A 27,236-nucleotide genomic window follows, 5' to 3' on the forward strand; every position below is an offset into this window, starting at 1 on the left:
CACTGCTCAACCGAAACACAGATGTATGTCCTGACTACCCAGCAGGTCTCTAAGCATCCAGAGCTGACGCACCTCAGCTATCCTCCATTCCTGAATGAGGTAGCTATTGCCATCAAACAGAAGAAAAATAACAAAGCCTCAAGGCCTGATGGAATCCCACCCGAGGTGTAAAAAGCAGGAGGACTTCTGCTTACCAACCGTCTCCACTCTATCCTGAAAATATATGGGAAAAGGAGAAAATCCTTCAAGCTCTTAAAGACGCCTCCATCGTCAATATTTATAAGAACGGAGACTGGTCAGACTGTTGCAACTACCGTGGGACCTCGCTGCTGTCCGTAGCTGGGAAGATTATTGCCCGAGTCCACCTAAACAGTCTTCTTCCAAGGCCCAGAATCTCAATGTGGCTTTCATAACCATCAAGTGGCACCACTGACATGATCTTTGCTGCCCGCCAGATACAGAAAAATTGCAGAGAACAGCGTCGTGACCTGCACATAGCCTTCATCGACCTAACCAAGGCCTTTGACTCGATCAACAGGGAAGCCCTCTGGCGGACCCTCAGCCGTTTTGGCTGCCCACCAAAATTCATCGCCATTGTTAGGAAACTTCACGATGGCATGAACGGCAGTGTCCTGCAAAATGGCACCCAGTCTGAGTTCTTCCCCATTCAAACAGGGATAAAACAAAGATGCATACTGGCACCAACTCTCCTTTCCATTTTGTTGGTTGCCCTCCTTACTCGTGCCAGTGCCAATTTAGCCAGCGGGTGGACGATAGTACCAGGTGAAGGGTCTTTAAACATAAGACGACCCAAGGCAGGCAGGAACAAAGGTGTCTGTAGCTTCCATTATTGAACTTCAGTATGCAGACGATGTCACCCTTGTCGCTCACGATGAATGCGACCTACAGGAGATACTGAACACCTACCACAGATACGTATGCCCACTGCGGCCTTGAGGTGAATGTTACGTAAGACTCAGATTCTCTTCATCCTGGCCCTGGTTCACCCACACCTCCACCATCCATCCAGCTCATTGGTACTACCCTCTCTAATGTTACCTACTTGGTCTCGGCCTCACCTGTCCCGAATGAAGGTTCACGGCGCTTAACAAGCACGTTGAACAGGCTTTGTGTGGAATATAACAAGGCCTAGGATTGCTTTTGTGGTCCTCGTGACGCGGTGGTAGCGGTTCGTGTTCACCGTAGAAGGCCAGAGTTTGATTCCCGACTAGTGAGGTATTGTTTGTATATGGAAGTCCGTGCTAAGGAGACTGATGTGATATGTATGCATGCATGTATGTATTCGTGATATGATTTTATGTGAGAATGTAATTTTATGTAATTTAAAACGAATCTACTTTTTGTGTATCTTCTATTAGTGTGTGTGTGTGTGCTATGTGAATTCTTATGTATTTATATTTGAATGTATATATGTTATATTTACGTGTGATTGTACTTGAATGTGTACAATATGTGTGTCTGTATGTACAGATTAATATTTGCATCTTCGCACAGTATGAGTGTATTATATGGTAGCATATTCAATATATATATATATATATATATATATATATATATATATATATATATATATATATATATATATATATATATATATATATATATATATATATATATATATATATATATATATATATATATATATATATATATATATATATATATATATATATTTGCAAGTAAATCACTGTAGAAGTGATCTAGGTATATATAAGGAAAGAAACAAAGCTCAGCTTGTAATTCACATCTTCAGGGTGAGTACACCTGTACCCCCTGAAGATGAATTACAGGAAACCGCTTGGGAATTCTGTGTTTCTTTCCTTGTGGTTATATAATATATATATATATATATATATATATATATATATATATATATATATATATATATATATATATATATATATGTAACCGGTCGGAATTTATTATATATATATATATATATATATATATATATATATATATATATATATATATATATATATATATATATATATTTATATATATATATATATATTTATTTATTTATTTATTTATTAAATTATTTGTTTATTTGTTTATTTATTTACGCAAGTTTATATGTAGTATACTGTATATACTGTACAATTATACATGTATATATTTTGTAAGTATTTAATAGTTTGAGTCGTGGAATCTGCTATGGACGTTTCTGTTATAGCTGAATTGGATCCGGATTTCTCTTCGTTTAGTTGTGGTAGTTAACCACTAGCTGGGTCGGGTCACCTGGGTGATTAATCATATATTTACGCGCCCGTCCAGGACTCCTACTCTTTGCCAAGGGTCAAGCAGAGAGTAAGGCCCCAGGTTGGATGAGTGACCTGTGCCGGTGCAGATTCACACACCACTGCTATTCTAGCTACCTCCAGTCTAGTGGCCTTCAGTTGCTTCCATCTAGTCCCCGAAGGTCAAGGGTCCTCGCCTCCCAGTCTATGGGAGGCCCACTGCTACCATTACTCCACCCCTTGAGGCTCATTGGTCTATCACAGTCTTCCACCTCCCCCAAACCAAGTGAACCTCACCTACTTAATTTTAATGTTGATTGTCAGTCTGGGTAACTCATGATAAGTTTGGTAAGCCAGTGTTGTGGGGCAACTTGTTGACATTACAGTGTTCTTGTTTTATGTTGGTTGTTTTGTTCTATTTTTTTTATTGAGAAACTTAGAAAAAATATATATTGTTTTAAGCACACAGTATTTTGATGTATTTTAAATAATAAAAACCTGAATACACACACACACACACACACATATATATATATATATATATATATATATATATATATATATATATATATATATATATATATATATATATATATATATATATATATATATATATATATATATATTGGAAGCATAATGTATTGTCTAATGGTAGACCCTGCTGCCATATGGCATTACGAAAATTGTGAACAAGTCCCAGGTTACTAATCTATCTTTCTGCCTCATTTACACACAATTGCAGGGTCTCAATTGTCTCTCTTACAATTGACAACACAACAAATATAACCGTACTCATTCTTGATCTGTTTTATTCATTCTATTTTATTATCCTATGTCAGTTGATATTAATATTGGTCGGGAAGGTTGTGGACACAGGGGCCGACCTAATCATCAGCAAGTTACTGGTCCCTCAACTGACGTCACCTCGGCCTGAGATCCAATTTTCCTTCTGTGGAGCACCATCTATTAACCTCTTCCCTCGACCTCATACTACTTTCCAACTTCAACTGACCAAAGCAGCTTCACCCAAACCTTTTCAAGTCTCCAACAACAACCTTTATACCTCTTCCGTTCTAAGGGAGGTGTATGCGCCTACTGCAACACACGTACACCTATAGCCCGACTCACGGACCTTGAATCTCCCCTTTATGATGTCATCTGGCTCAAAATATCACTACCAACTGTGACTATTTTTCTTTGTTTCCTATACTGTTCTCCCAACTCTACCTACTATTTCGAACTCTTTGACTATCTCACTTCTTGCCATGAGTCGTTGCTATCCACACACCCCAACACCGAGATCCTCTACCTAGTGGATTTCAATGTACTGTACAGTTTGTTCAAGATTCTCCGAACACTGCTGGAGACAGCTGGCAACTCAAGACCGTTTGTTTACTATAGTACGTAGTATAATGTAATACGAAACAACAAAGCCCAATCATTGAATTAAGCAATGGGAACTAAGTAACCAATCACAGATCATTTTTACATTTATTCACAATTTCTACTACGGTCTTGAGTTGCCAGTTGTCTCCAGCAGTATTGGAAGAATCTTGAACGAGACTGTACAAGTGTACATCACAAAGAGTGACTTGGCTCTGACCCAGGTGGAGTTGAGGAACTCTCTTTTTCTCTACTTAATGATTTGGAACGAATAATCAAACACACTTCACGCGTTCCTGATCGAGACGATCAACTTGCTAACATTCTTGATCTTTGTTTTACCTCTAACCCTTCACACTATTCATACTCAATTTGTGCCCCTTAGGGACTTCTAATCACAACCTTATTTCTATTAAATCAAACTGGGCACGACCACCTCCCCCACCCCATCTAAACGTCAACTATGGCACTAATCGGAGGGCAAGCTGGCAATCCTTGCGAGAATTTTTCACCGACTTTCCTTGGGTTGAATGTTGCTTTAACACTCAGGACACCTCGGTATGTCCTGACAGCATTACTGTGGTTATACAGGGTGGTATGAGTGCATTTATCCCATCTTCTACCAAAACTTTCATTTACAATCATGGTTTGATCGCATGCAGGGTGAGAAATTGGGCATATCAAGCTATGAAATTATCTCCTTCTCCTATTACCCACACCTCTTTCATTACTTTTAGGAATCGTTGTAAGCTATTTTATAAAAAGAAAGACCGCTGTCGTGACTAATTCTTCCTCTAGTAAATCCTTCTGGTCCTTAACCAAAAACATCTGTAATAACTTCTGCACTCCTTCTTTTCCTCCTCTCTTCCACCCTCATAACTCTATAGCCAATTCTCCCACTGACAAAGCCTTAATCTCCTCTAATTCCACCTTAGACGATTCCCACTCTACCCCTCCTACCCCTGCACCTCCTACTGAACCTATGCAATTTCCAATAATCTTCACTCGCAGGGTTGCAGGTGTGTTATCCAGGTTGGATGTGAGTAAGGCGCATGGACCGGACGGAATAACCCCTCGTGTTCTGAGGGAGTGTGCTGAAGCTCTAGCCCCTGTGCTTGCTCGCCTCTTTCGCCTCTGCCTCAAAACCCAAACTTTTCCTTCTTTTTGGAAGAAAGCCTTGGCTCAGCCCATCCCGAAGAAGGGTGACCATTCTAATCCCTCTAACTATCTCCCCATTACCTTAACTTCATCCCTCTCTAAGATTTTCGAAACTATCTTGAACTCCCATTTTCTCCGTCACCTTGAACGCCATTCTCTTTCGTCGGATCACCAGTATGTCTTTCGCCAGGCGAGATCTACTGGTGATCTGCTCTCCTATTGCACCCATCTTTGGTCATCCTCTCTTTGGGATTATGGGGAAACTTCCGTCGTGGCCCTCGACATCTCCAAAGCATTTCACAGGGTATGGCACAAGTCTTTGCTTTCTTAACTTCCCCCTTATGGTTTCTCTCCCCCACTTTATTTTCTAATCTCTAGCTTCCTTGAGAACCGTTCCATGGCAGTTGTTGTCGAGGGATCGATCTCTTGCTCTTTCTCTATCAATGGTGGTGTCCCTCAGGGTTCTGTTCTTTCACTTACTCTCTTCCTTCTTTTATCAATGATTTACTTCACACTACAACTAATTCTATCCATTCTTACGCTGATGATTCTTCTCTTCACTCTTCTTTACATTTTCCCCTTCCTCCTAACTCTTAAACTAGATCTGTTTCTAGAGCTGACATCATTACTTCTACCAATGCGGATCTGTGCAGCATCTCTGAATGGGGAGATAGAAACTTGGTTAAATTCAATAGTAATATAACTCATTATTTACCAATTATACTTTCTAAAATAGATGATCTCCCACCAATTACATTTCAGGACGCCATCATTCTGCCAAATTCTGAAATAGATATGCCAGGCATCACCATTTCCCCCAATATGTCATGGAAATCACACATCCTTAACATAGCTAAACCTGCCTCACGAAAGTTGGGAATGCAGTACAGATGCCGTAGCTACTTCACTCCTGAGCAGTTGCTTCAAGTATACTGTATAAGGGATTCATTCGTCCTAACTTGGAGTACTGCTCTTATATCTGGAGTGACTTCTTCTGTCCAACTGTTAGATAGGGTGGAATCAATGGCATTTCGTCTTATTATCTCTCCTCCTTTAGTTGACAATATCTCTTCCCTTTCTCTTCGATGCAATGTTGCTTCACTCTCTCTCTTTTACAGGCACTTTAACAGGCAATGTTCGGTGGATTTGGCATCCTGTGACTGCCGGCAAGGCCGTGGGCTCGTAGCACTCGTTTTGCCCGCAGTGCCCACCGTTTCTCTGTGGATGTCGGTCACACTAGAATAACCCGTAGTAGTACATCCTTCTTTCCTCACACAGCCAAACTGTGGAATGCTCTGCCTTCTTCTGTGTTTCCATACTTATACAATATGTCTCACTTTAAAAGGATGGTTTTCCGGCATCTTCGTGGTGTAGATTAACACAGTATAACCTTTTTCTTCTCTATTTTTAATTTCTATCTGTTCTTATTGTTTCGCTCCCTGGGCCCCGTTGTGGGTCGTTCGACCTTTGCCAGGGTAGGCTAATTCCAAAAAAAAAAATAAATATATATATATATATATATATATATATATATATATATATATATATATATATATATATATATATATATATATATATATATATATTTATATATATATATATATATATATATATATATATATATATATATATAAAATGAAGAGGAGAACCAGGGAAAACACAAACATCTTGACTAAGTTGGGTTTCTTTGATTACAAACGTTTCGGAAAATCATTTTTCATTATCAGAGCCTAGAAAATAGTAAAACAAAACAAAATGTTGTTATATACAATAAAAACGAAACATTATTCTAACACGTACATGAGGTATTACCTTAACTGAGACGAGCCTCAGTGAGAAGAACACAACAGTTCAGAGGAAGCCATTTCACAAATGGATGGTTTTATTTTGTATTGATGCAAGGCTTCCGTTATGAGGAGATCCGTCTCACAGTTGCTCCTGCCAAGAACTGAGAAATCAGACTGCAAAAACGGGTGGGCATGTTGGTGGGCGTGGTTACTCTATGTTTGTCTTTGATACCCCCAAAATGTTCTACACTACGGAGGGTACATGCAAACACTTGTTATCTTGAAAATAGGTTCTTATTCTCGTACGGGAGATGTACAGGGGAAACAAATAGACAGTGGGCTTCCCCACCATAATGACTAGCGATCTCAACTCCCTGTATCACTCTGCGCTGGCATGTACAGATGCCAGCATTCACAAGCTGAATACATAATATGTAAATATGATAATTCACATACATAACATGGTGCATAATAAATGGAAATATTACATAGGATTAATACATGTTCTGTAATACTTTACTATACATAATTAATAGAGTAATATAAGAATACACAACTTAAGGTACTACTTCGTGTCCATATTATAAAGTTAAGGAGAGCTGAATGTGGTGGTTGGGTGATTAACTGGCCTGTTCGGACGGAACCGCCAGCGTGCTCATGGAATGAGTAATCAAGTGTCTTTTTGTTTTACCCATTATGATGCCCTACAGCTACCACACTTATATTGATAAACAACTGAGGTTTGCAGGTGTGTGGGTATGGTGTCTTTAGTTTCAAAGATTATTTTTAAATTGAACTCTGGGTTTTGAAGACTAGTCTAAGAGAAATTTATGGATAGAATTCATTGAGAAGCTTCTTAAGTTTGTTTCTAAGGGTAAATCTGAGTGGACCTGTATACGGGATGGTGAAATAGAATAAATGTTCAGGAACGGTGTGGATTTGAGGCTGTGTTGGAACAAAAATCCTATTAAGGGTTTTGCCTATATAAGTATCTGTTAAAGATTACTTCCTTTATATATTTCAGTTCAAAGTCCAAGTGGAAATAGCTTGATCATATATTAAAGGCTCTATCGGTGAGAGTACGCACTAGATTTTGTTTGTAATTAAGAGGAATAAATGATGAAAATTTTGTACTCAAACCAGTAAATGTTGGTTTTCTGTATAAGGCTGTCTGGAAACTATTATGCAGACGGTGGATATTAATATCAAGAAATGGTAGAATAATGTCCTTTTCTAATTCACTAGTAAATTTTATGTTTCCACACACTTGCAATCCTCAGTTGTTTATCAATTTATGTGTGCTAGCTATAGAGCATCATAAAAGGTAAAACAAAAAGACACTTGATTACTCACGTGGGCCGTTCCGTCCGAACAGACCAGTTAATCACCCAACCACCACATTCAGCTCTCCGTAACCACGCCCACCAACATGCCCACCCGATTTTGCAGTCTGATTTCTCAGTTCTTGGCAGGAGCAACTGTGAAACGGACCTCCTCATAACGGAAGCCTTGCATCAATACAAAATAAAGCCATCCATTTGTGAAATGGCTTCCTCTGAACTGTTGTGTTCTTCTCACTGAGGCTCGTCTCAGTTAAGGTAATACCTCATGTACGTTTTAGTTTATTTTCTGATTTTAGTTTTCCACGGAGGTCTCCCGTCATACCTATTGGTTTTAAATTATAATGGTCTTTTAAAACTTTTGCGGAAGGTAAATTTTAGAATAATGTTTCGTTTTTATTGTATATTACCTGTATTTTTTAAAACTTTTTGACTATTTTCTAGGCTCTGATGATGAAAAATGATTTTCCGAAATGTTAGTAATTAAAGAAACCCAACCTAGTAAAGATGTTTGTGTTTTCCTTTGTTCTCCTCTTCATTAAAAATAAATAAATAAATAAACATATATATATATATATATATATATATATAAGTGTATTCCATAAAAACCTCACTATTTTACGTACATATGTTTTCACTATGATGCGACTCTGTAAACACGTGGATTTGTCTCTTTATGGCGGCGCTTACCCATCCTTAGGCTGTGTGGGTGACTGCCTTGATGCCGTACGTAGTGTTGCTGATCTTGTTGGTGCGAGGCGTCACTCTTCCTGGCGCCACCAACGGCATCCTCTACTACATCACCCCTCGCTTCCAGATGCTTGATAAAGCTAAGGTGCGTACAATACTTTTCCTTGCCTTACTTGCTTCTAGATGCTGGATAATCCTAAGGTGTTTATTATATGGTTTCCTCGGCCCATGCAGCAAATGCTCAAGAAATCCAAGACGTGATATTGAAATTTAAACAAAGTGAGTGACAATGATATTGGTATTGCTGAACCTTTTGAGCGCTTTTTGCGTGTGTTTTGAATGACAAGAGTGTCGCTTGAGTGCCCTAGGTGCCTTTTGAATGCCCTGAGTGTCTTTTGAGAGCCCAGGGTGCCATTTAAGCGTCTGACAGGTAAATCCAGTTCCCATTCTAATAGTTGAGTGCTGGTAATGACTATAGCTTGTTTTCGGCGTCTCCTTCAGGTGTGGGTCGACGCCGCCACCCAGATCTTCTTCAGCCTGGGACCTGGGTTCGGTACCCTCCTTGCCCTCTCCTCCTACAACAAGTTCCACAACAACTGCTACAGGTAAGTACGACAACAATTACTACTATTACTACAACATTCACTAAAGGTGCTAAAACAGCAACTACTACAACAACTGCGACAGTAGATCGTACAGGTCTACAACAAGTTTTTTTTCATGTTGTATGGATCAGCATCGTAAGAGGTTAAAATACAACCTACATGAAAGTTAACCTGTAATACTTTGACAGGTTTAGGGTAAATTTACCAACTCGGATTGGTCCACACTAACAATCTGCCCATATCAGGCAGTGGATTTATCTTCGCTGTTTACTCTCTCTCTCTCTCTCTCTCTCTCTCTCTCTCTCTCTCTCTCTCTCTCTCTCTCTCTCTCTCTCGATCATTACGATTCTGATTATGATACTGAACCTCTCGTTGTTTCTGGTTAGCTTGACAAAACGATTTTCAGGGGACGCGAATGACGGAGTGTGATGATTCATTCAAGTGATTCAGTGATTCAGTTTACTTCAGTATTCGTGGAGTATGTTTATTAAAGGTTATTTTAAAACCTTGACCGACAGATAGACAGATTGATAATGACCATCATGAGGAGATAGGAAGGAGGGATGGAGGGATGAGAGGGGGAGAGAGGGGAGAGGAATGAGGGACAGGGGAGGGGGGAGAGGAGGTAAGTGGGCACTCCATCAACCAGCGTCTAACGAGAGTTCATTATTATGACTCTCCGCCAGGGTCCTCCTCCTCCTCCTCCTCCTCCTCCTCCTCCTCCTCCTCCTCCTCCTCCTCCTCCTCCTCCTCCTCTTCTTCCTTCCTTCTTGTATACCTCACCTTTTTACTTCCTTTCTCCTTCTGTATGTCCTCTTCATCTTCCTCCCACTATACCTCATCCTCCTCCTCCTCCTTTTCCCCCTCCTCCTCCTCCTCCTTTTTCTCTTCCTCTTGCACTATATTCCCCTTCATCCTCGTATACCCGTTCTAGCATTTTGAAGTCTCAGTCGTATTTGTAACTGAACCATTTGTGTGTTGTCATTTACTACATATCATAAGTGAGTCGGTTGGTTAGTTTAGTGCCTTGTAAACCCTTTGAGTCTTTACAATTGTGTCGTGACTTCATTGAAACAGTTCGACATTTTCTCACAATCCTAGTTAGCGGAAAACTCACTCTACAAAATATTCAGAATCTTAGTTAATGGAAAATTCACTTTACGAAACTCCCATAATCCTAGTTAGTGAAAGATTCGCTTTACGAAATTTTCAGAATTTTACTTTGCGGAATATTCACTCTACAAAGGTTTTAGACTCCCGTTCACCAGGAATTTCCATCTACGAAACTTTCATGATCTTAGTCTACTGATATTTCACACAGTAGATAATTCACTCTACAGACTTTTTAGAACCTTAGTTACCGAAAACTTCAATTAGCAGAAAGTTCAATTAAGGGGAAATTCACCCAACGAAACTTTCAGAATACCCAGTTCATATCTCCACCTTTGAGCTCATGTCCAACAAACTATGAACATCGTAAATCAGATGACAACAGCAGCGGGTGCTTAGAGGAGGACGATATACTAGATAGATGTACTAATAAGCATCTGGAGGTACAGTATTAAGTTCCTGCCAGATGTTTGGTGATGAATGAGGTGTGTTGTGTGTTAATTACTGTGTGTATAGTGCTATATTCGTTGTAATAATAATAATAATAATAATAATTAACGGTTTATTGAAAGAATTCTGCAGCCTGAAGGCTGAAAATATACATTGGACATAAATGACTTATTACATACATTGGTGGTTTAACAAAAACCTTCCTTAGAGAAAGGTAAGGAAACATACAGTGAACATACAGATTAATGTAGGTGTTGAACAGCAAACTAGTAGTGAAGTAACTCCCTCCCAGATGGTGTTAGGAGGAACTCACGTAGTGTAGTAGTTCCCTCAGATGGTGTTATGAGGGACCTGGCGTGGTGTAGTAATTCCCTCGCAGATGGTGTTATGAGGGGCATCACGTGTTGTAGTAATTCCCTCACAGATGGTGTTATGAGGGGCCTGACGTGGAGTAGTAATTTCCTCACAGATGGTGTTATGAGGGGCATCACGTGGTGTAGTAATTCCCTCACAGATGGTGTTATGAGGGGCCTGACGTGGAGTAGTAATTCCCTCACAGATGGTGTTATGAGGACCTCACGTGGTGTAGTAATTCCCTCACAGATGGTGTTATGAGGGACTTGACGTGGTGTAGTAATTCCCTCACAGATGGTGTTATGAGGGACATGTGGTGTAGTAATTCCCTCACAGATGGTGTTATATGAGTGAGGTGTGGTCTTAGGCCTTTCTATCGTAGACGGATTAACACATCGCTGGTTGTTGTTGGGTCTCACGGGCCGTTATCACTGGTTACCTGGGACCTCACTGTGTGAAGGTTAACTTGGGTACGACTGTTACTGTTGAGTTGTTCTCACTGACTTAAGCACTGTTCACCATTGTTCACCTCTGTTTAACACTGGTTCCGTTCCTTTCCTAAATGAAAATGTAACTTCTGGCGAGAACTTGTTGATATTCCGGTGGGGAGGAGGGTTCAGGGGAGGGGGTTGGTATGGGCCAACTTAACAGTTGACCTGGCTGCTCCGAGAGGAGCGCCAGGTACGTCTTGACCCTTCGGTGGTCAAGGATGTAGTGTGTGTGTGTGTGTGTGTGTGTGTGTGTGTGTGGACACCACAGAAAGACCACACATACCACAGAAAGACCACAAACACGACAAAAAGACCACACACACCATAGACAGACCACATACACGGCAGAAAGACCACACATATCACAAATAGACCACAAACACCACAGAAAGACTACACACACACACACACACACACACACACACACACACACACACACACACACACACACACACACACACACCACAGAAGACCACACACAAACACACACCACATAAAGACCACACACACCACATCACCACATAAAGACCACACACACACTACAGAAAGACCATAACCACCACAAAATGGCCACACACGCCACAGAAAGACCACACATGCCACAGAGACTATAGAGAGCACAGAAAGCCCACATGCACCACAGAAAGACCACATGTAGACTCCGAGACCACAGAATCCAAATGTCTGGGTACAAGGATACAGAGACCACACAGAGACCACAGATAGACCACAGAGACCAAAAGTCCGGATCTCTGAAGTAGAACCTTGACGGGGTCGGAACTTCGGAAGTCAATAGTGTGTGTGGGAATAAACACCTGTTGATCCTTGATGTGTGTGTGTGTGTGTGTGTGTGTGTGTGTGTGTGTGTGTGTGTGTGTGTGTGTGTAAGGGAGGGTACCAGTGTTACCAGCTGTGTGGGGGAGAGTAGCAGTGTTACCAGTTGTGTGAAGGAGGGCAGCTGTGTGAGGGAGGGGAGCAGTGTTACCAGCTGTTTGAGGGTAGGTAGCAGTGTTACCACCTGTGTGAGGGTAGGTAGCAGTGTTACCACCTGTGTGAGGGAGAGTACCAGTGTTACCAGCTGAGTGAGGGAGGGTAGCAGTGCTACCAGTTGTGTGAGAGGGGGCAGCTGTGTGAGGGAAGGTACCAGTGTTACCAGCTGTGTGAGGGAGGGTAGCAGTGTTACCAGTTGTGTGAAGGAGGGCAGCTGTGTTAGGGAGGGGAGCAGTGTTACCAGCTGTGTGAGGGAAAGTACCAGTGTTACCAACTGTGTGAGGGAGGGTACCAGTGTTACCAGTTGTGTGAGGGAGGGTAGCAGTGTTACCAGTTGTGTGAAGTAGGGCAGCTGTGTTAGGGAGGGGAGCAGTGTTACCAGCTGTGTGAGGGAAAGTACCAGTGTTACCAGCTGTGTGAGGGAGGGTACCAGTGTTACCAGTTGTGTGAGGGAGGGTAGCAGTGCTACCAACTAGAAGTGAGAACTTAATCACGTTTGTGTCATTAGTATGAAGTCAACCACAAAATGGAAGGTTGAAGTTACCTGCTTTTCCTTAGTAACCTTATTTTACTCTCTCTCTCTCTCTCTCTCTCTCTCTCTCTCTCTCTCTCTCTGGTCAAGATCTTCAATCAGTGTTAAGAACCTGCATATCACCTTTAAACCTTAATTGAAGGTGAATGCTGCCCCTATAATACAATACCTGCTAAAACTACAACCCCGTCCTCTAAAATACAAATCCGCCCTTTAAATACAACAGTCTCTTAAAATACTGTCCAAGTTTGCTTCTAAATGAAACTATTTCCTAAAATCCCTAAACTATAACTCCATCCCTAAAAGTCACCTCCGTTCCTAAAATATATCATCCCATAAATTCAAGTCTATCCTTTAAATGCAACTCAGCTCTTAAAATACAATTACATTGAAAAATATTACACCCTTCCTATACTATAACTCCATCCTTTAAATTCAACTCATCCCCTAAAACTCACCTTCGTCTTAAAATACAACACCCGTCCCTAAAATACAACTCAACCTTTAAAATACAACGCTACCCTCAGAATAAAGTGGTCGGGCCCTGAGTTTAATGGTGGGCATTACGTGAAGGCTTCAGTTCAAAGGTTGATCGCAACCCCAAAAGCAGTGACTATATTCTGAAAGGTGATGTGTTTACCTTATATCTGGGGAGATGTGAGAGTGTATCTGACTGACTCACTTAGGACGGAAAAGTGGATTCTCAAAAATTCTCCGAACTGATGAGTATGAAAACGTATCTAAGTGATTCACTTAAGTTACGGAAAAAAATGGATTCTCATAGTTTCTTACAGTAAAATTATCCACAAATAAGAAATAGCAGAGTGTATCTAACTGACTCACTTAAGCTACGACACAAAGGTGGATTCTCAAGGATTCTTTCGATGTTTTTTCCCTTTAATTACGATACAATGATAGATTCTCAAAAGATCCCATGTTAAATTTACCCTTAACAAGTGTACGGACGCAACTAACTACTAGACTACACGAAAGGACTTATGATAGAACTTTCCATAACTGGTGACGTAAGGACCCATATCACTGGCTTACTTTAGTATAACCCAGAGATAAACCAAAGAAGGAATCAAGATTTTTCTGAAACTCTACCGTAACTAGATAACCCCCCAGATAACCCCAGATGACCCCCAGATACCCCACAGATGACCCCAAGATCACTCCCAGATGAACCCCCAGAGGACTCACAGATAACTCGACCAGATGACCCCCAGGATAAACCCTCAGATAACCCTATATATCTCCACAGATGACCCCCAGATAAACCCCCAGATAGCTCCCAGATGACCAACAGATAACCCCAGATAACCCCCAGATGACCTCCTGATGACCCTTGTTGTCACTCTGAATCGAGTATGACGATCATACATCTATGATACAATGATATGAGTTATTAAGGATGTCACCTTCGCTGGTGGTCTCTGAGCTGACTCGAGAGGCCGATACAGGATCAACAGAGCAGTCCACAGTAGTTGCACGTGTGGAGGGCTACATCTAGTGCGGGAGGGGCGGTGGCAACATCTTTCCGGCGCTGGCGCTTGTCTGCCCCGTTCTGCAGTCGGGTTAACTCGAAAGTATTGACACCTCGTGTGATGCTACTCCAAGCGTTACAGTGTGGAGTGATCGTCTCCCAGGTAAGGGAGTCGATTTATCACTTTTTCAGGTTTGTCGTAAGACTGTCCTTATACCTTTAACGTTGTCCGCCAGCATTAAGTTTAACATCCGTTAGGTGACTGTACTGTAAAGTAGCTGTTTTGTCAGTCTATTATCGTCCATGCTGGTAACATGGCCAGTCCAGCGTAGTTGTTCGTGGATAATGGTAGCCTCGATGCTCCTACAGTTGGTGTCAGCGAAAATACTGGCATTTGTTCTCTTGTCTTCCCAGCAAACTCGGAGGATTGAACGTAGACTACTTTGGTGAAAGTTTTCAAGTGCCTTGAGTTGCTTCCTGTACTATGTGACCCATGTGTCTGCCTTACAGCAGGGTGGGGAGGACCACTGTTCGATACACGGGCAACTTTCTAGATAATTTCAGCTCCCTACAGCTGAAGACATGGGTACGGAGTCTGCCAAAGGTTTGAGATGCACATATGGTCCGATGTTGAATCTCTTAATCGATGTCCACGGTGGTGGATAGGTGGGAGTCAAGGTACTGAAATGGGTAACATTAGAGAGGGTAGTACCGTTAAGCTGGATGGGTGGTGGAGGTGTGGTTAAAAAAGGGGCAGGCTGAAGGAAAATCTGAGTCTAAAGGCTACGTCACACTAGCATTTCTATTGTTAACTTTTTCATTAATCGTCGATTTTTTCGCGAATTGTCGGCGTTATCGTTGGCTATTTTTCAAACGATGCAGACCGTCTGCACTGTCGACTCGTACGACAACTTACCGGAGTCAACTCAAGATCTATAATTGATACTACAAATAGTTGTATGATTTTTTTTTTACTTAAAATATAAAACTAAATTTATTATTAAGTAATTATTAATCTTCTTCCCAAGATCTCATTATTATGTTTAATTTCGTATTTTAAAAACGTAAGAAAATGACATTGTTGTTACATTTTGACGATGCGAGAATAACAACAACATGACGGAGCCAACAGATAAAATAATTTACCAAGTATGGACACGTTTTTCCGAATAATTCTTAGTGGACCACATAAGGCAACACCGCTGACTCTGGGATCACCTGGACTCTTCATACACCAAAAAAGGCTTAGCATTGCTGCGCCTTCTTCGTCAGTTGGATTCATCTAGTTTGCTGACAGTTATCAAACGAGGGACACTGGCGAGTTGGTTCTAAACACATGTGTGACGGTGCACAACAAAAAGTTTTAAGATTTTCCGAAAGTTGACAAAAAATCGACGAAAGAATACCAGTCTCACGCCGCCTTTACGAGCGTTCACCTCAAGGCCGAAATGTGCATACTCATCTGTGTAGGTGTTCAGGATCTCCTGCAGATCGTGTTCAGTGTGAGCGACGAGTGTGAGGTCGTCTGCATACTGCAGTTCAGTGATGGAAACGGCCGACATCTTTCTTCCTGCCTGAAGTCATCTTATGATGAAAAGATCCTTCATCCGGTACTGGATGTCCAACCTGCCGGCTAAGTTAGCACTGGCACGAGTAAGGAAGGCAACCAACAAAATGGAAGAGAGTTGGGAGCCAGTACACATCCTTCTCTTTAGCCCCGTTTGGATGGCGAAGAACTCAAGCTGGGTGCTATTGAATAGGACAATTCCACTCGTGCCATCGTGGAGTTGCCTTATAATGGCATTGAATTTTGGTGGGCAGCCAAAACCACTGAGGGTCAGTCAGAGAGTTTCTCTGTTGACCGAAGGCCTTAGTAACGTCAATGAAGGCCATGTATAAGTCACGACGCTGTTCTCTGCACTTTCCTGTATTTGGCGGGCAGCAAAGATATCTCAGTGGTGCCATGTGATTGTCAAAAACCACATTGAAATTCTGGGAGGATCTTTTCCACCTTCAGGAAAAAAACTCTTTAGGAGGACTCGGGCAATAATCTTGCCAGCTACAGAGAGCAGTGAGATCCAGCGGTAGTTGCCACAGTCTGGCCGGTCTCCCTTGCTCTTATAAATATTGACGATCGAGGCGTCTTTAAGACCTTGGGGGATTCCCCCTTTTCCCATTCTCTAGGACTGAGTGGAGATGGCTGGTAAGCAGAGGTCCTCCTGCTTTATACACCTCGCTGGGATTCCATCAGGACCTGTGGCTTTGTTAATTTTCATCTGTTTAATGGCAGTAGCTTCCTCATCACGGGATGGGTGATAGCTGAGGTTGGTCAGCTTTGGGTGCTGAGGGACCTACTGGGTAGTCAGGACATGCACATCGGTGTTTCGGTTGAGCAGCAAATGCTAATGCTCTTTTCAGTACTCACGTATGCCTTCTTTGTCTTTAATTAGGAAGTTACCATAGGATGACTAGTGGGGGGCCACGCAAGTTTTTGCGTTTCGCAGAATTTTTTTTCAACCTATCGTCACTTTCTTCTTGTGGAAAGTATCAGCTTTGGTCCGAAACTGAGAGTTGTTGTGCCAGTCATTTAAGGGAGCACGTTTATCATCGACGAGTACATTGATTTCTGGGTCATTTTTACCAAACCATTCCTGGTGTTTTCTTTTGATCAGGCCGAGTGTCTTGTTACAGGTTTTTGTGATGACAGCTTTAATGGGACCTCATTCGGCACAGGGATGTTGGTTGTTTGTTGTTAGGTTGTTTATCAGCTCATCATTGAGCTCCTCTCTGAAAGCATGTGCTACCACTGGATCCTCCAGTCGCTTGATGTTAAAATCTCTTCTGGAGGCTCATTGCCTTCGCCGTTTTGGGGTGAAGTAAATGAAGAGTAGGTTCTGATGAGCCGATGATCTGTATCACAGTGGTCTGAACCTCGCATGGCTCGGGTGACGAGGACATCTTGGCGATCTTTGTCTCTGACAATAATGTAGTCAATGAGATGCCAGTGTTTGGATCGTGGGTGTTGCCAAGAACCCTTGAACTTGTCGGCATGCCTAAACAAGGTGTCGGTGATAGTGAGGTTGTGTGCAGCACAGTTGCTGAGGATGTGTTGTCCATTGGAATTATTACACTTGCTTACTCCGTTTCCCCCTATGACTCCCTGCCATATATCAGCATCTCTGCCAACCCTGACATTGAAGTCACCTCGGAGTACAACCTTCTCTGGGGATAAAGGTTAGCACTCTGTCAAGGGCGGCGTATGCACTGATGAAGAAGGCATGAAATTTGTAATTCATTGGGACTGGGAGCGTCATGAGGCATTCGTTGATCCCAATAAGCATTTCAGTTATTCTATGTAGGATAGATTGGCGAATGGGAAAGCTAACCCAAAAATGCGGTATCTCTCCGCAGCAGACCTTTCAGACGAAGGTGGAGCCAGACTCCCATTCTGCAAGTCGACTCTCGTCTGGGAGTCGGGACTCACTAATGGCTGCTATATCGATGTTATACCTAGACAGCTCTCTTGCCACAAGGGCAGTTCTTCTTTCAGGACGTCCATTTGTGCCAGTATCCAGAAGGGTCCTGACATTCCATGCAGCGACCATAAGAGGTTGTTTAGTTTGTTTTTCCTTTGATCTGTAATTGTGATTATGTTTTCGACAGCATAACGATGACCTTTCTGGGTGCGGCTGCCCATTCAGGTTGGTTCTTTCGGCAGGCTATGTTTAGGGCACCTTTTCTAGACCCTTTCCCATGTCGGATGAGTGGAGTGGCTCTTGGTAGGGGCTGCTCATTCGCACAGACAGGACCGGATTGCACTGCAGCCTATATCCCAGTTCATAAACGACTATCTTATCTGTGCCGCCCCTGTGCGGAGTTGTGACTAGAGACTCCCGGAGGTCATATCTTGTTTGTTTGCTTTTTTTACGGGAATTAGCCCACCCGGGCACAGGTCAAACGACCCACAAATGGGCCTGGGTGGCGAAAAAAGAACAGAAAGAAATTGAAAATAGAGAAGAAAAAGGTTATACTGTGTTAATCTACACCACAAAGATGCCGGAAAACCAGCTTTTTAAAGTGAGACAGATTGTATAGGTATGGAAACACAGAAGAAGGCAGAGCATTCCACAGTTTGGCTGTGTGAGGAAAGAAGGAGGTACTAAAACGGGTTATTCTAGTGTGACCGACATCCACAGAGAAACTGTGGGCACCGCAGGCAAGACGTGTGTTACGAGCCCTATCTAATAGTTGGACAGAAGAAGAGCCACCCCAGATATGAGAGCAGTACTCCAAGTTAGGACGAATGAATCCCTTATATATTTGGAGCAACTGCTCAGGAGTAAAGTAGCTACGGCATCTGTACTGCATTCCCATCTTTCGGGAGGCAGCTTTAGCTATATTAAGGATGCGTGATTTCCAGGACATATTGGAGGAAATGGTGAGGCCTAACACATTTTTTTCAGAATTTGGCAGGATGATAGCGCCCTGAAATGAAATTGGTGGGAGATCGCCTGTTGTCATTGGACTTTTGGAAATATAGGGGTTTGATGATGGCTGTGCATGAGTTGATTTATGTGGTGAGGCAGGAGCGCAGGCTGCAACCACACATCTTGGCTCTCCCTTTTCCTGATCCAGTGGTGCAAGTGCTGCAATGACTGGAGAGAGAGAGTGTTGCAATGGACTGCCGATAGCCCAGTTTGTTGGGTTTTCCCTTAATAACCTGTCCATCTTGCATTGCCTTTATCCGCCGGTGTAGTCCTTGGGTTCCCATGCTGGTCACCTCTTCCGTCTATGCCACCGTTGGGGTCTTACCGGAGCTCTGTAAGCATGTCTGCCTGATGCGGGGCTCCACCGCAGATATTTTGTTTGGGGTTTACTCCCGTAACCAATGTAAACGCGCTATCTCTCTGGGGCCCACTGCTACTCCGAGATCCTCTGCTGGTCTAGCCTGGGAGCACGTGGCACCCAGTTGCAGTGTATTGCCACGAGGAGGCACAGAAGGGGTCTTGATGGTGAAGAGGCTGTGTATTGGCAGGGGAAGACTTAAGCAAGGTTGCTTCCTGTTCACCACAAGGGCTAACCAGCGGCTATAGCTGAAAGCGAGAGGAAGCAAGCGGTGCTTGCACCTGAACACTAACATAATGCTGCCACGCTAGACGTATTACACCACTCTGTGTACACACACACAAAACTTCCACAGATAACCCCGATGATCCCCGGATTACCCCCAGATAACCCCCACTTTCAGGAGGAGGATAATACAAACAAACTCAAACACGAATATAACACCAAACACGAGACACAACACAAACATGAAACAAACACAAAAAATAAGCAAACTTATAACCACGAAACAAACACAAACATGAATAAAAAACAAACAAAAACAAACACAAAACAGTCACAAGCACAAACAAACAGCACACTTGGTGGATCAATTTCTGCCGGGAAATATACTTGGCAAACGGGCCAATCAGGAGCCTTGTTAGGGCTAAAGTTGTGGCTTGTTTGGGCCTCTGATTGGTCCTCTGGTCAACAGGACCTGGCCCTGGCCTAAGAGGGTCGTTTGGCACCGGGTAACTACTTAGTTAGTGTGTGTGTGTGCGTCGTAGTTGTCCATGTTGACTTAGAAATGGCAATCTCTCTCTCTCTCTCTCTCTCTCTCTCTCTCTCTCTCTCGCGCGCGCGCGCGCTTACGTCGTAATTTGTCTTCCTGTCCCGTCCCACCCCTCCTTCCCTGCCTCCCTTTCCCAGCAGCTGAGCGGTGGAGGGCGGAGGGGTAATAAAATGGCATAGTTAGATAGATGGAAGGTGGATCGGAGGGAGTGGGGAGGAGAGAAGAAAGACTGGTTCAGAAGGAAAATGGGATGGGTACAGGGAAGAGTTGGAGGGAGGAAGAGTGAGAGGGAAGGTAGGAAGAAAGGAGGTAGAAAGGGATGGAAGCAAGGAGGGGTGCTGGGAAGAGGGGGCGAACGGAGGAGGGATGAAAGGAGAGTTCACAACCGGTACAGAGGCTGACGTGTTTTGTGAGATGTGGCACAAGTGGTTGTTTACATCGTAGAAAAACTAGCAGAGTGGACAGAACTACCCTGGCTATAGTAACCAGACCAAGGATGCAAAATAAGCAGTCTCCTCGCTAATTGCGAATGCGGCCATTTCCTTCATGGTTATAGTTTTAACAAAGTAGAACGTCTTGACTCCTATCTGTTGTCTGGCGGGCGGTGGTGCCAGATTTCACAACACACGCCAGCCACTGTACCTGTTATAAATGAAGGCAACTGTACATGGATGGGTGGTGGAAGTAGGGTGGAGGGAGAGCTGGAAGAAGGATGGATGGAGGAAAAGGTGGAGGGAGAGCTGGAAGAAGGATGGATGGAGGAAAAGGTGGAGGAAGGTGAAAGACAGAACGGAGGGACACGCAGTGGGATAAAGGGGAGTTGAAAAGAAGGATACTGCGACAATTCCACAATCACACACTTGTACACCATTTCAACTCTGAATCTTAACCTCTTCTTTTCGCCATACCAAATTACTATTCTTGGGAGTGAACTGCCCTTGTGGTCTTTAAAACCTTCAACCAAGACAGTGGGGCATTTAATATCCCGGCCCTCTTTCTTGCCGGCATAGGGAAAGTAGGACTGACAGCGGACAGAAGGAGCGGCATCCTTGGGGCTTAGCTGAGGTGGGCAGATTAAGTAGAATTTTCATTCATTCATTCATGTATGCTACTGACCATGGCCAAAGTGAGAGTGAAGATCTCCGGAACCCCGACCCAGGGGTCTCGGATAGGGCTAAAAAGGCTATTGAGCGACCTAAAGGTGAGAATAAATAGACTTGTGGATCTGAGAGATGGTTACATCATCCTCACAGAAACAGATGAAGATGCTGATAAACTACTTAAGTCTAGTGCCATGGACAAAATGAAAACCAACGGTTACGAGGTCATTGTCCCACGGGAATACGGCGCCAAACTCACCCTTGTATGTAAGAAGTTAGACAAAGATGTAGTGGAAAATAACGCAGAAGAAATAAGAGATGAAATACAAAAGCAAAACAATGTCAAGGTTGTGGAGGTGTATCCTATGTATGCCCATAATATAATCAAGGTTCGCTTTGCAGACACAACGGATGCAAAAAGAATGAAGGAGAAGGGGCTCTATGCATATGGCACTTCCATATCATCACACCAAATAGAATATGAAAAGTATACGCCCATCCAACAATGTATGAAGTGCTATAAATACAATGACCACATGACCAAGAACTGCCCCATGCAAGGGGTCATATGCTCTGAGTGTTCTTCTGATCAACACTTCTACAAAGACTGCCGTAGCACCATAAAAAAGTGTGTCGTCTGCGAGGGTGACCACAGGACCTTCTCTGCCACCTGCCTGGTTAGGAAACAGGTACTTCAAGAAACAGAGAAGAAACTGACCGAAATAACCAAACAAAAAGAAACCAGGGACATTTCTAACACCATAGAAAGGACCACTCAGTCGACGATCATGGCTTACAGCCAAACCCTAAAAGACGCTCTAAAAGAAACTCAAGCAGACTCCCAAAAGCTCAACAATGTCAGCGAGACAATGGAAGTCCTGCAATCAGAGATAAGAACCATCAAGGATTCAATAAAACAGGCAGTTACTGAGTCACTGGGCGCCATGAGGGACGCAGTGGCCGAGAGCATCAGGAGCGTCTCCTCTCCACAGCTGGACGAGTCCAAAGCCACCACTATATACTTGTCTTACCTGCATGCCCATCACATGAACATGGTTCATCCAGGTTCATTCTCGAAACACTTCAACGAGACACTAACCAGGAACAATATTGCACCTGTTGAAATAAGCAACAAAGTCCCTTCAAAAGAAATCCTTAAGGCAGTAACCCACCCAACGACTTATCGACGACCTCAACCCACGCCAGAAATAGACCATGTCCGCCTTGACTTAGGCAAAAGTCAGTATAACCGCAATCCCGACGTGGCCAGTCAGTCCCCCTGGGATCACAGCTCCAACGACACCGTAAATACCCGCGATCCCATTACATGCACTCCCAGCGACGACAGTGACCATCGGACTGCAACCACAGTCAATGGATGCGACCAGATGATGACGACTCACTCCACAGAGGAACAAGACCCTCGAGCTGCAGCGTCAGTTGATTACTACGACACGCAGGCCCAGGACCTGAACACCTTCCTGCACACGGGTGACGAGAAGTTCGAGGGCCCGCCATTGACTGACAAGCAGATGTCCGAAGGTTCTGCTAAGAAGTTCCGTCCCCCTAGAAATGGCAGAAGCCGAGCAAACACGCCAAGCGACGCCCCAAGCTCCGAAATGGCAGTCGTTAGCAGGATGAAAATTGTCCAACATAATATCCTACACTGCTCCCTTAATAGACGTAACGAACTGTCTAACTTATACTAACAATTAGACCCAGACATCATTCTGTTAAACAGTACTGGCATAAAGGACGAAAGTAAGCTGAAAATTTTTGGCTACACTGTATACCAGAGGAACATGACGAGTGAACTGAACGATGGTGTCGCTGTGGCCATCAGGTCACGGCTGAGTCACAGAGTGTTGTCAGACTTCGAGGATTCAGTTCTGAGAGTGCAGGTGGAGACAACTAGGGGACCTGCTATCACATGCACAATGTACCTACCTCCCAGACGTCCTTACTTACCCGAACAAGACCTAAACCAGTTGCTACGCCACAGAAAACCAACATACATCATAGGGGACTTAAATGCGCGCCACGCCATACTAGGACACGGTAATGAGAACAACGTCGGTGTGGCGCTGAATGACAACATCAGAAGGGGAAAACTGCAACACCTCGGGCCAGATTTCCCGACATTGATCAGACGTGCCAGTGCCACAACACCCGACATAATCCTCTCTAACAACGAGGCCGTCCTGAACAGGCGCGTTACCGCCGGACCCATCAGTACCAACGATCACCTGCCAGTCGTCGTGACGCTCTCATCCAATTCCATTATGATCCCCGCCAACATCAGGTCAAATCTCAAACGGGCAGACTGGGACTCCTTCAAGGAGTCTCTCAGTCTCAAGCAGGGAAGAAACCTGGAAGAAGCCAGCCCCAATGACATCGACGACGCGGTCGAACAATGGTATAAGGATGTGAAGACGGAGATGGACAACAACATCCCGACCACCAGTTACAGGACCATTCCCCATCCTCACACTAGTCACCAGCTGAGGCAGCTCAGTGTCCAGTACGCTCACGTGAGACAGCTAGCCAGTATCTGCGGGTGGACGCAAGAGCTGAGAGACCGGTACCGAGAGCTACAGACGGACATCCAGCACGAGACCAAACGTCTATATGAACAAAAGTGGGCCGCCTTGGTGTGGGAGGCAGCCAACAATTACCGCGATTCTGCTGCCTTCTGGAAAGGGATCAAGCGACTAATGGATACCACCTCTAGCACGGTCCCTTACCTGCTCGACCAAAACAACGTAAAAATATTCGAGGAAGAAAACCAAGAACAACTACATCGGCGATATTTTCGAAAGATCTTTACCATTAGTGAACAGGAGAACGAGGGCTTCGACAGGGAGTTTGAGGAGGACATTTTAGGTCAGTTGCAGGACCATCAGCACCTGCTCCAGCCGCTCCCACGGACTGACTTCACTAGACTGGTGGACGGAAGCTACCTGACGGAGCCCATAGTTCCTGCAGATGTGTCAGCCGTCATAAAAGGGTTTAAAAACAAATCACCTGGTCAAAGTCACATTAACAAGAAGATCCTGGCTCAACTCCCCGACAACATGATAGAGAGGCTTGCTCATATATGCAACGCCTGCCTCGCCTCTGGATACTTCCCTAAGATGTTCAAAATCGCCGTTATTCGCCTCATACCAAAATCAGGGAAGCCTCCAAACAAAGTCGAAAACTTTCAACCAATATCGCTGCTAGAGGTACCTGCCAAAATCTTCGAAAAAATAGTCAACAAGCGATTACGGATGTATCTGGAGGACGAAGACGTGCATAATCCCCGCCATTTCGGCTTCCGCCAGTACCGAGGCACATCCACCGCCATAGCTCAGGCCTACGAGCAGATCGCCAATGCCATGACTGGCCGCCTGCAGTGCAATATAATACTGAGGGACGTCAGCAAGGCGTTTGACAAAGTTTGGCACGCAGGGCTGCAGTATAAGATCATACAACTGGGGCTACCCGAAAATCTGACGCGCCTGTTGTGCAACTTCATTATGGACCGCAGAGCCAAAATCAAGATGCAAGAACATTTTGGAGAAGAATTCTCACTATCGAGCGGCGTGCCTCAGGGCTCTTGTCTCTCACCAACCCTTTACACACTCTACACGGCTGACCTGCCACCCCCAATCGTCGGCAGCGAGTACGTCATGTATGCCGACGATGTAACACAGATCGTCACCTGCCCAGGAAGGTCCACAGCAAGGATGGCGCGACTCACTGCTCGGGCAATAGAGGAGATCTCGGAGTATGAACATAAATGGAAAATAAAAACAAACAAAACGAAATTTGAGGTCATACCCATAGCCAAATTCAAACCGGCCCCATTGATGATCGACGACGAAGAGATTGAGTACTCTAAACAAGGCAGGTTGCTCGGCCTCATCATTTCTCGGACGGGCATCATTCCCCACGTGAAGGACAGACTAAATAAAGCCAAAGTCGCCGCAGCCAAATTAAAACGTTTTAAATTGATGCCTGAGAAGATACAAGTTCACCTGTACAAGGCGCTGGTGAGGCCTGTGTTGGAGTACCCATCTATACCACTCGTCACACTCGGGAAGACTAGACTACAACAACTACAGAGCTTGAGATCAGCCAGTGGCCAAGCGCCACCCTACCAGGAGACAGTGGAAACCATCCACCTAAGAAATAAAACAGAGGTCCTCAACTTCAGGTTCCATCGCCTAGGGAAGAAGGTTTGGGACAAGCTCCTGGACGACCCTCACAGCCCAGACCACCTACGTGGGGAAGACATCAACGGAGGGAGACCCCACGCCTGGTGGCCCCGGAGTCTGCCAGCACTACAACAACCCAACCCGCGACCCATCTATGTCCGCCACAGTGATCCACCTTAGATTAAAACTTAGATGATATAAATTCACATTTAACAAGTCACAATCAAGTGAGTCCATAACGTAATACAGTATAAGATGTTAATAAACTTGTAATTGTAAAATCAATCTAGTCATTGTCTACTAAAATAACCATTGTGCAACCTCATTCTAAATCCTAAGTTAGCTTAGTTAGCCACCAAACTCTGTAATATGTAAAACAAGGGGTGTCGTCCCCCTCTGTTTAACTCATTAAACTTCTTTTCCAACCTTTCCCCCCACGACTATATCCTTTCCCCACCTTAACCTAAAAAAAAAAAAATGTAGTAATGATCTAAACATTCAAGACGTTGGCTAGTCAGGTGTGTCTGCAGTACAAAAGGATGAGAGATGTACAGTACACAGGACCTTGTTTAATGTCAGCAAATATTAAGCTTCATTGTAATATATCAATGTATGAAGAAAAAATATAATAACAACGCTGGAGTTTATGTGGTCCTCGTGTCTTGGGAGGACTGGATGACTTGTTAATAATCGTGCTGTTGGTCCGGCGTATATGAGGGATGGGGATATAATTATAGTGTGACAGTTCCCGGTGTTTTATATATATATATATATATATATATATATATATATATATATATATATATATATATATATATATATATATATATATATATATATATATATATATTCTCAAAGACAAGATAACATACATGTGATGCTGAATAAAAATGGTTATCAACTGGGCTCGAGAGTAAAGATTCTGTACATATAGGGGAGACAGCCTAACACGTACTATTAATTATAACTGGTGTCTGAACTCATAGTAAACACGTAAATGTTCACAGATAGAAATATTTCCTTCCCAGAAGTTTGATAAATTACATAGATGTTGACATTTTATTACAATTTCGTCGTGAAGACAAACAAATTCTAAAAAGATGCAGATAACATGAAGGTCAGGGTAAACAACCATGTGACGCCTGACACTCCCACGGGGTAACCTGCATTTGTTTACGTGTCCGGCACACCTTCGTCAATACTGCAGAAGGGCTGAGGTAGGGGAGGGCGGAGGTAGGGGAGGGCGGAGGCGAAGGCATTTGACAAAGTCTGGCACGACGGTCTAAAATATAAGATCCTCCAACTTGGACTTCCCGCCAACATTGAAAAGTTGCTATGCAACTTTCTTGACGGCAGGAATGCCAGACTGAGGGTAGGACAACACACAGGAGAGGCCTTCCCACTCATGAGTGGAGTCCCACAGGGGAGCGTCCTCTCCCCCACCCTATATATTATCTACACAAGTGACACTCCGCCTCCCACTAGAATTGGTAACGAAGATATTATGTATGCAGATGACATCACTCAAATAACAACACATCAAGGAAAATTGCGAGCGCTACAGGCCGACAACACCAGGCGGGAATTAGAAAGGGTAAATAATTACGAAAAACAATGGAAAATCCAAACCAGTCTCCCGAAATTCACAGTGATACCCTTATGCAGAAGGAAAACCCATCCATT

The 27,236-nt window shown here is 43.6% G+C and overlaps 1 protein-coding gene across 1 annotated transcript in view; it reads left to right on the plus strand.

The window, feature by feature from the left end:
• The window catches only part of LOC121873071 (sodium-dependent serotonin transporter-like), a 130,938-nt gene that overhangs the window by 37,454 nt on the left and 66,248 nt on the right, over window positions 1-27,236 (plus strand). Inside the window, 2 exon segments of the mRNA XM_042376388.1 lie at window positions 8,630-8,764; window positions 9,121-9,224. Of these exon segments, the coding sequence (XP_042232322.1) occupies window positions 8,630-8,764; window positions 9,121-9,224 (239 nt within the window).

This window comes from Homarus americanus, unplaced genomic scaffold (assembly GCF_018991925.1).
Source record: "Homarus americanus isolate GMGI-L3 unplaced genomic scaffold, GMGI_Hamer_2.0 scaffold11022, whole genome shotgun sequence".
Classification (NCBI taxonomy): domain Eukaryota; kingdom Metazoa; phylum Arthropoda; class Malacostraca; order Decapoda; family Nephropidae; genus Homarus; species Homarus americanus.